Source organism: Cupressus sempervirens, chromosome 3 (assembly GCF_028749045.1).
Source record: "Cupressus sempervirens isolate cs-2001-9-10 chromosome 3, ASM2874904v1, whole genome shotgun sequence".
In the NCBI taxonomy this organism is placed as follows: domain Eukaryota; kingdom Viridiplantae; phylum Streptophyta; class Pinopsida; order Cupressales; family Cupressaceae; genus Cupressus; species Cupressus sempervirens.
In genome coordinates, this window is record NC_143120.1 from 694,565,738 (window position 1) to 694,576,209 (window position 10,472).

The following is a 10,472-nucleotide window of genomic DNA, read 5'->3' on the forward strand; positions in this document are numbered from 1 at the left end:
TTAAGGAACTCATCATGAGAATCTCTCATCAATCATTATTAATAGTGTACAATGATGGTGTAGTGAGCCTCTAATTTGGCGTATTTTTATGGTGAAAAATATAGGGATAACATGAATTAAAAGGTTTATTTTGCATATTCCCTGAAGTTTAGGTTCCTTTGGTTGCTCCTATGTCAAATAACTTTAAGAAAAATGTAGCCTAGTAGATCAATCTTCAAAAGTTTAGGTTCCTTGGGTTGCTCCTATGTCAAATAACTTTAAGAAAATGTGACCTAATAGATCAATCTTCAAAACTTCCATCAAAATTGGGGCTTTGGGAAATCTTATTTGTTTGTTGTTGAATTTACTTATAATGTCCTCCTCGTCACATATTCATTTGTGCATTGTCAAATTGTTTCACAAGCGTATCTACACAAAAATCTTCCTTGTATGTGGAAATTCACTTCCATATCCTTTATGTTCTAAATATTACTCAAAATTTTCAAGATACTTCAGGAGCATATTTCTCAATTCCCTGAATGACAACTCCATAATATAAGAGATGAGTTGCAAAAAAAAAAATCATTTCCAAACTCCTTAACATTTCAAAACCTGACGTGTTCTTGGAATGTTCAAACTTTTTAACTTTTTATTTATGTCCACTCTATTTAGCTACCTTGACACCAATTCATTCCCTTGAAGGAATTGGACCATGTAAACTGCATGCCTGAGAATATTTCTTTAAATGAATATAAAAACTCAGTACTTTTTTCCCATACCAGGTTCCTAATTTGTTAGTGAACTAGATTACTAGTAGCAAGCCTTCCCTACCATTAAAATGATTCTAATGTATCAACAATGTGAAACACAAACCAGTACATGAGCTTTACGAGCCCAGTGACCGTAAAACACCAGAATTTGTATCTCAAAATGCAATGGACTTTTTCATTCAACCAGAAATAACCCAAATCCAAATACTGTTGTAATCCACAAAATCAAGGCATAGATGTCATCTATGTAATCCAGTTGTTTCCATTGAAAACAGTCCATCCGAGGCAAATAACTTTAAGCTTTACAGTATGTAACTTTTGCTTTGCACACTAATTTTCTAAAATATCTCATCTAGGGATCTTCAAGCACCAAAAATCTCATATGATCTTCATTAGTTATTACCTACCAAGTAAAGCACCAAACGTTTGCTCCTCTAACTCAAAGGGCTACAAGTGCTTAGAAACTAGAGTCACCAATCTTTCACTTTTGTCCAAAAAATCAGCATTTACGGGCAACTTTCTTTCTACCTGCTTCCTCTTATATGGTCTTGCTCAAGCTTTTCCCAAAGATAAGATGGCCTACAAGGCCATCTGCTTTGCTCTTTCGACCTCACATGCTGATAGCAATTTTTGTCAGCCACGATGGCTTGGTAATCAGGATTTGCTTCCTTTTGTTTCCCCCGCCAACTTGCTTCTTAAGCCAGAACTATAAAGCCTCTATGAACCTTAGTTCTCCCTTCCGAGACACCCATTGTTCATCAATCATCATGAACGGCCACCATGAAGCAATTTAAGTCTCTATGCTTATGAGCAGTATTGTAGCATCAAAAATTGATGTTTGACAAGTTTATATACAATATTATCTGCAAATAGTACTTCTTATCTACGTGAATTTCAGTCCACTATACAATGTAAGAGAGAGGGTTCCCACAGTCCATGATAGTCAACAGATGTGTGCTTCTGGATTTAGCTGTGTAGGAGTTTTTAATTTTTATCAAGTCTTCAATGTTAGACAGTATGACCCTGCACATATGCATTTCTTTAGCAGAAAACAGCTTAAGAGGCTCATGGCACACAGTTTTCAACTAGTTGGTTAAGCATTTCAAAGGAAAACAAAAATTGAGTAGGAAAAAGAACAACACTAAGAAAAAAATGACATGGCGTTATTACAGAGTCAAGAGAAAATAACAAGGTTGTTGAAACAAACCAATAGATTTTAGTTTCTGATGTGAGAAACGTGCATATTGGTCTTGGGAAAATAAACAAGGGACCCTTTGACAAGTTTCTAGCATCCAAGATTTTGAAGCCGTGCATTTCCCAACTATACCAATCACAATGGACTTTCTTATTCAAGCCATTAATATCTACTCCAATGACCAATGCTAACAAAAAATCTGTTTGAATTATGAAGAGCCCTCTGGTTTCGTTTTTGGTTTTACAGGTGCTTGCTACTTTTCTTCTCATTCAACTTACCGTGGGCATAACATAGACACTTAGCTTCAAATGACTTCAAAGATAGCAAAGTACTGTCAACATTAACAACTAAAAGACCACAGGTTACAAAGATGGAATAAAAGAATATCGCATTGTTTATAGTTTATAACCCTGGCTGTGTCCTACAGACCTCTTAGTCCAAAGGACATCAAAAGTTACGCAGTTAACATGTACCTATAGAAGAGTGTTGTTTTTTAGGTCACTACCAAAGCAAGACACTAAGTTGTTGTCATTGGACCCACAAAAGAATTATTCTTATTTTCCATTTAGCTTTGTATGTTATCAAATGACTTGAGCTTGTGCCTCATCCGTAGACTAGTTAACCCTCAGGCCCTATGAAATTATACATGCATAAATGCACTTTTGCAAACGTATGTGTTTAACTTACAGATGGGGTGTAACAGGATCTTGATTCTTTACTCATTTGTAGTTTTATGGCCCAGGGAAAGTTTTTTTCTTGAGTGCTGAATGATAGGTAAATATTATCATTTCCAAAAGGTATAGAAATTCCTGTTAACACATGTATATCTTACCGGATCTAACAATATTATGTAAAATTTATAGGGGAACTTGATAAATGGTTTTTCAATGTTTTGCTAATTAGCAAATCGGATTTCTTCAGATTTATGACAATTTAGCTAGCTGATGGAAAAATAGCCCAGAAAAATATTTGAAATCTTAGCTAACACCAGAGTGCTATATAATTAAGGAAAATACAAAACCATGAGAACCTCAACTTTCAAGATTGTACACCTGATGTAAGGTTTATTTGTTTTACTACGTCAAACAAATTTGCAAAGATATTCACTGCTGGGACACATGTCACAATAGAAGCCATGTATAGCATGCAATCTATCATTTAAATTCCATCTAATAGGGATTTCATTTTCATCCCAATCTTACCATACCGTTCATATTTTTCTAAATACAATGCATATGCAGATTTGTGCTAATTATGTTCTATGCATTCATAGAGTAGCCAATTTTATATAGTAAAAACAAGGATTGAGCTGGCCTGCCAAAATGCCTCAATTCCAAGGTAAAATTACTGCTGGAATTGGTGTAACTGTAGACTAAAACTCAGGGTAGTTCTCTTTCCAAAAAACAGAAACATTTGGAAAAATAGCCAGTATTTATTGGAAAAAATATAGAAGAGAACATACTGTAAATATGCTTTTAAAACAAATAAACTGCCGAGCAATAATTGGTGCCACATCAACATGGCATATACAATCAAATAATAACTAGACATATCCTCTGCATCAATGAAGAGGAGAAAATATGCCTGCAAAAGAAAAAACCCCAAAGAGAGAAGTTTCTCATGTATGAGACACGAATATAAAATCTCCAGAAGTTGCTGAATCTAGCTGTATCTGGGGTGTGTCCACATGTTCAATTCAACTGCTATCCCCCTCACATGGACTCCGAAAACTCCAAGCCTTTACAGCATTTTTCAATACTCAAAGGTCTTCCCTGTACAGATGTGGTTAAAAGGCCATCATTAAAGAGTTGAACATTTTTTACACCCTTCGAGAATAATGAAGTTAGCAGAGCCGCTTATCTGAGGTTTATAAGAAACTATCCGTTCTTTGATTTGGGCAGTGAGTATCTACAAGATGTTATCTAACGCCCTTTAAGAGGTTGAACTCGAAAATTAGTACGAAGCTCACCAGAACTTCTTTCACCTGTTTCTTCTTTGTGGGAATGAGAAATGTGTATAGGGCGTGTCTCAGATTCACTGCTCGGGTACTCACTTCCAGAAGCAGATTCAAAGTCTGTCTTCAAATGCCTAGAGCGTTTAGCTTCTACTTCTTTGCTCTTGTGACATTCACTGCTGGAGGTAGAAGGATTCATGTTATATTCACTGCTGACTCCACTGAAATCGCTACCAATGTCCTGGCTGCCAAATGCCATCCTCCGAAATCGCCTGATGTCTGCAGAATACTGTGCAGAATTATACATGGTACTCTGACCAGGTTTCACTCCATTATTCAGATCTGCCATGGCTGCATCACTCTCCAATGCTCTCACAACCTACAGGAAATGAACAACATGACATTTATATTAGAGCAAGGTATGAAATTGCGCACAACACACTGAAAGTCACAAATTTGAAATTAGTTACGTACCTGTCCCATTCGTGGTCTTCTTTGAGCTGAGTGGCGTACACACGCTGCTGCTGCCTCAATCATCCGGAACATTTCACCCTGATTAAAGTTGTTCTCAAGCCTTGGGTCAACCACTGCTTCAAAGTTCCCATCTTCAAGGGCATGACTAAGTAAAGGTCGAGCCTGCCAAAACCAAATCCCACAAATGTAAAAGCAGTGGCCATCGAATACTGCAACAATGTGAAACATCATAGGCAAATACCAACAACTACTCAAGTTGTGAGTGCAAAAATTTAGCAATAAAATTGGAAGGAAAAAGGATAAAACAACAAAAGAATACATCTGGCCAAGGGAACTACAGAAATTTAAAGACATTAATTTCAAATGGCCAAGCTAGTCCCATCCAGGGACTCCAATGTGAGAGTTGTTACTTATTCTTGTAAGAGAGTCATAAAACAGTACGGTACTATATTTTCCTAATGAAATTCTTCTCATACGTCTAGTACTATAGTCTTTCAGCATTCTTCTTGAGTCTTCTCTTTCTTCTTGTACTGTCCATTTTGATTTAATACTATTCCACAGCTATTTTTAATCCTCTCTACACGCATGAAAGTGAATCAATAAAATAGTATGGGTTTTCCGATTACTTATTGAAAACCTTTTAATGCTTAAAAAATTAGATCTCATATCTTCTTTATTTTCCTGTTTCTTCTTCTTACATTATTCCTGCGTCCTTCATGAATCAGTATCTTCATATTTCTTTCTAGATTGTACTGATTTTCTTGAATCTGATTCCAAACAATCTGATTGAAGTGCAACTTCTTAATCCTGTATGGATATACAACAAGAAAGTAATAAAATACTATGAACTTCTCTGTTCCCTATTAACTGGCTGTTATCCATTTTGAATTATAATCCAATTTTTGCTTTAATGTCCTGCCCTTTGCATTGTTTCCCTCTATCTCCGTGGATATCCTTTTCTTTCTTTCTTTCTCTTCCATGTCACTTTTATATGCATTTTTCTTATCTTCTTCACACTTAAATGCACTTCAAGCTGCATTCAGTGTTACCTTTCATGATAGCATCATGCTTAATTCCAAAATAACTGTTAAAATGCTCAATTAATATTGAAAAATAATGATCATAAATTCACAGGTCTGAATCAGAACTAGAGGTATTTGATCCCCAAAAGGCAGAATATTTATTGATTTAAATGGTCATATCTCTTGTTTGGATCCTTATCTTATATTTGCTCCAAGGGACACAATCATAGACAGTCAAGTCTATTCACTGTATGTCTCTTCATGAAGAGACGCGATTAGATATTATTATATTAAATAGCATTTATTAAGGGACCTGATCCTAATCGGGCGCGATTAGGTTAAACTAATCATCTGCAGACTTTGATCTGGAATAAACAATCACAACCACGATTTGTTTGCTTGATCGAACAAGATCCAATAGATTGAATGCTTCATAATTTATACTTAGTTTGATAGCAATAACGGTTCTGATTATGTATGTATGTGTATCCATGTATACCAGTTCATATGATGAAATGGTATACATACATAAACATGTATACAAATTTATCAGATCAATCCTTGAATTCTGACTGAGGCTACCATATCTTTAACAATAACTACCATAACTTGGTCAGTGCCAACAACTTCTATGTATCACCCTCCTATACATCTTCACTTCTGAGACAGCATCCCTACAGAAACTACACCAAGCTCCCAGCCAATATAGCAACCCCCCTCCATCCCTTAAAGAGATAAAGACTAAGTAACATTGAAAGCACTAGTTCTTGACCTCTCGGAGATTACATAACATCATAAACCTTGAAATTTTCTTTACTTAGACTGTTACTAACTGCAATTGTAAAACCAACATCCACCTTTTGAACTGGAAAAAATGGTGAATTGGAAATAGGTGCCGGAAAAGACATGCAAAATATGTGATAATCAAATCATAAAAAGAACAAGATCGGGGATTATCAAAGTTACGATAACCCCAATATTTTATGATTTTATCAGGTCTAAGATAAATGATTCACCCGAAAGCATGGTGTCACACATCATTATTCAGTTGATCTTGCAAGTTACAACAAATACTAAATATATATATGTGAGAAGCAAAATATCACACAGATGAACCATCTTGCAAAACTTTACACAATAGATATAATTATCTTTCAATGCAATATACAAATCAGGTCAATAATGTCACAGTAAATACATACCCATTCAACCAAGCTCTCATCCCCAAGAGGCTGTGATGTATCAACAGGTTTCCTTCCAGTAATAAGCTCCAACAACACAACACCAAATGAAAACACATCCGATCTTTGAGTGAGCTTTCCACTTGATGCATATTCTGGGGCCATATACCTGTAGTATTCAAACAAATGTCACATAAACTAAAACTTCATAAGACAGCATTCAAGCATTCAAAGTACCCCAGAGAAATGCAAAGATCAATACAAGGAAAGAAATGAAACTGGCACCATTTGCATCTTACCCAAAGGTTCCCATGACACGTGTTGTGACATGAGTATGAGCATCTAATGCTAATTTTGCCAGTCCAAAATCTGACACCTGGAACATGCAAAATGACATCATTAATTAAAAATAAGAGATAAACTGGCAAGTAACTCTCACAAACACAGATATAAATCTTGTTATGATCGGAATCCTTAAAGAATCCATACCTGTGCTTCAAATCTGTCATCCAAAAGAATGTTTGCCGACTTAATATCCCTGTGAATTATTCGGGGATGACCTGGCACATGCAAATTCAAAGTTCAGAGTACTAATCAAAGCCAACTAAAAGATAAATTAAAATGAACAATCAAGGAATCATAATAATAGATACATGACTAAAAATAGTCTTACAATCTTCATGTAGGTATGCTATCCCACGAGCTGCTCCAACGGCAATTCTTAGCCTGGTTGGCCAGTCCATCACAGGTCTTCCCCTCCCTGCATAGATAAACATTGTGAAATGTCTGATATAACATAACAAGAAACCCTGACAAAATTCCTGCAACTACAGGAATGATAAATAATCAGAAAATTAATTTGCCACCCCCTTAGACCAAATGGTAAATGAGTTACAATGATACAAATGTTTCACATGCTCATATTTGTTCTCTTATTTGACTTCAACACCTAGATATCTACAATAAAGATGAAAAGTGGATATGCTGCCACATGAGATTAAAAGAATCCTGACTAATGGATCTTGACAAGAAACAGTACCGTAATTACAAATTTACAAGAACAGGGAAGTGCAATTTGAGGTATGCATTGAAAAGCAATTTTCTCATATAATACCCAAGAAGTAGTCCTACCATGAAGATGGTATTCGAGGGTGCCATTAGGAACATATTCATACACAAGCAATCGTTGACTGTTTGCAATGCAATAGCCAACCAAAGACACCAAGTGACGATGGTGAACCCTACTGATAATTTCCACTTCAGCGCGGAATTCTCGCTCTCCTTGCCCACCGCCTATTTTGAGCTGTTTAACTGCAATAACTTTCCCATCCTCTAGATATCCTTTATAAACACATCCAAAGCCACCCTCTCCAAGTACATTCTGTGGTGCAAATCCATTTGTTGCAATCGCCAGTTCTTCATAGGTGAACCAGGATTTTGAATTGCCAAGTCCAGATGTAACTTGGGGCGCTGGTACACTACTAGCATCACCCGAAGAATATTTGCTGCCCTGGTATCCATTATCATAACCATATCCTGGACTAGCAGTTGATGGTGATGCTTTTGCCAAATACTGATTGGAACTAGGTGCATTAGATGCATACACTCTATCTGTAACACAAAAGAATCAATAACTGAAACCTCAACATGTGTCAACATAGAAGACAAATAACCGTGGATCTTTGAGTTATTTTAAAACAAAGTCAATATTTGCAATGCTTCATGGATACCTAAATTGTCTCTAAATAGAAATTTACAATACCAGACTGATGAAAATAGAGTTTCACATTGTCAGGAAATGTGCAAGAAAGCAAAAACAACCTCTAAAGAGGCTGTAAAAGTGTTTAGAGTTCATTCAAGAAGGAATTCAATCGCACCTGACTTGCGTGAAAAGCTTCCCGGAGGAGGAGGTCCATAGTAATTTCCCGGGTAGTCATCCCTCCTCTTCTTTTTCCTTATGTACCAAAACAGCACTCCAATGACAGCAAAAACAACCAACACGCCCACTGCAATTCCTGTAATTGCTGCTATAGGAGCATTCCCTGAGCCAGAAGATCCATTAGCAAGCGTTGAATTTGGGGTAGGAGATGATGAGGATCCAGTTCCAGGGGTAGTAATAGATGGTGGAGATGAAATTCCTGCCGGAGCTGGAGCTTCTGGGGTTGGCGATTCTTTGGGGGATGAGGAATTTGGTGTTGGAGATGATTTAGGTGGAGATGAAAGAGAAGGCGGTGATGGACTCGAGGTAGGAGGTGAGACAATGGAAGGGGGCGAAGTTGTGGACTTTGATGGAGATTCGGCAGGTGGTGGAGTGGAGGGTTTTATAGAAGGGGGGGGAGTAGCGGGAGAGGAATTTGGTGGTGGAGACGACGTTGTGGGAGGTGATTGAGCTGGAGGTGGTGGTGATTGAGCTGGAGGTGGTGGTGATTGAGCAGGAGGTGAAGAATTTACAGGTGGTGGTGGTGATCCAGCAGGGGGTTGTGCATTTGCAGTAGGTGGTGGGGCTTGAACTGGGGGAGGAGGAGAGGGAGGTGTAGCTTTAGAAATTGATGGTGGAGGAGAAACGGGAGGTGGGGTCGTAGGATTGGTTGAAGGCGGTGGAGGAGACGAGGATGGAGGAGGAGATGAGGTGGATGGTGGGGGTGGTGCTCGGATCTGTTGTGGTGGGGGAGAGGAACTATTGCCAGGGGTTGATCCACTGCTAGAAGGACTGGATGCATTTGGACTAGTAGGTGAGACCCTACCAGAGGCAGCAGGGGCCGGAGCTTGTGCAGACATGCTTATGATATGTTTTATTCCTCAGATCTCCAGAAAACAACAATAGATTTTTCTCTAAATCTTCAGAAAGCCCACAATATGTCGTGTGGGCTTAATCTTCAAAAAACCACGATAAGTTTTGTGACTTCTTCAAAATCCTATGTTTAGAAGGCTTAATCTTCGGAATTCCACTATTCGCTTTGTGGGCTTAATCTTCAGAATCCCACAATATATTTGTGTCTAAATTTCCGTAAGCCAACAATCGCAAAGAAAAAAGGGGGCAATCAATAAAATGCTCCATTAAAATTTGCTAAAACGAAAGCCATATATACTCACAAATCAGTGCCAGTCAGAGACGAGCAATCCAAATCTATCACAAGCTGCAGATTTTTGAATCAACCACAATTTCCATCATTCCAGGTTCTCAATAAATCCGCATTACAGAAAACTCGAATTGAAACCACCTCTGTTCTATTCCCAAACTGTCCCAAAATTGCATTTACTCAATTCCTGCGACTTAGACATTTTTCTCCATCAGTACCCAGATAAAAGCCCTCGTACCTCCTTCAAACCCGCAATTTTCCGGAACCCAATCAGTGACTCTTACTTTAAACGCAACCCATCAATTGTTCTTTCCACCTACATTCCCTCTCCTCCTTACTTCAAACAACACCCACACATTAAAAAAGAAGAACAAAAACTTCCAATCGAAGGCCTACCTAAGCCTGTGTAAAAGTTGGTGCGATGGAATCTGCAGAATACTGCTCCGAATTCAAAGAGGCGCAGCCATGGCTGCTGCTTCCGTAGAGAACAAGGTTGGAAAGCGTGAAGACTATTAATAATTGGAATCTAAGGCTTTAAAAAGACCATTGCAGACACACGTGATCTGAGTTAACAAATCTTTCTGGAATGAATGAAGAATTTGAACTTTCCTCTGTATTCACTTGTCCACTCACTCCGCTAAGCTGGATTAAATTGATAATTTGCTCAAAACGCGTACGTCGTTTCTTTCTCCTTCTGATTTGACCGTTTCCCCTAGCTTCCTTCCTTTCTGCCTGAACAGTGTTCAGCGGCCGTCCATATTTGTTTGGTGCAACCTCACGACCCGGTGACCAATCCGGTCCAGTGGGGAATTATTTT

At 37.9% G+C, this 10,472-nt stretch overlaps 1 protein-coding gene across 5 annotated transcripts; it reads right to left on the reverse strand.

Annotated features, from left to right (window-relative positions):
* Window positions 1-3,356: 3,356 nt before the first annotated feature.
* On the reverse strand, window positions 3,357-10,243 carry LOC149568637 (proline-rich receptor-like protein kinase PERK9). Of its 5 annotated transcripts, none has more exons than XM_089821504.1 (10): window positions 9,669-10,243; window positions 8,453-9,572; window positions 7,707-8,186; window positions 7,249-7,335; window positions 7,065-7,135; window positions 6,875-6,951; window positions 6,597-6,744; window positions 4,373-4,534; window positions 3,914-4,277; window positions 3,357-3,716 (listed from the first exon to the last, which is right to left on the reverse strand). In XM_089821504.1, the coding sequence occupies exons 2-10, from the start codon at window positions 9,351-9,353 to the stop codon at window positions 3,697-3,699; spliced, it is 2,310 nt and encodes a 769-aa protein (XP_089677630.1). In that variant the 5' UTR covers window positions 9,354-9,572; window positions 9,669-10,243; the 3' UTR covers window positions 3,357-3,696. The 5 variants fall into 5 exon arrangements, with proteins under 5 accessions (XP_089677630.1, XP_089677632.1, XP_089677631.1 ...); XM_089821506.1 differs by having other exon boundaries at window positions 3,929-4,277; window positions 9,669-10,006; XM_089821505.1 differs by having other exon boundaries at window positions 3,929-4,277; window positions 8,453-10,243.
* Between the last annotated feature and the right edge of the window lie 229 nt (window positions 10,244-10,472).

What these genes read in the sequence shown, in the direction of transcription:
- LOC149568637 (XM_089821502.1), bottom strand. Translation starts at nt 9,353, where the DNA reads ATGTCTGCACAAGCTCCGGCCCCTGCTGCCTCTGGTAGGGTCTCACCT. An exon ending in CCTCGAATACCATCTTCATG is followed by an intron (nt 7,336 to 7,706) that starts GTAGGACTACTT and finishes TTATCTATGCAG; the next exon opens with GGAGGGGAAGACCTGTGATG. An exon ending in GAAGACCACGAATGGGACAG is followed by an intron (nt 4,278 to 4,372) that starts GTACGTAACTAA and finishes CATTTCCTGTAG; the next exon opens with GTTGTGAGAGCATTGGAGAG.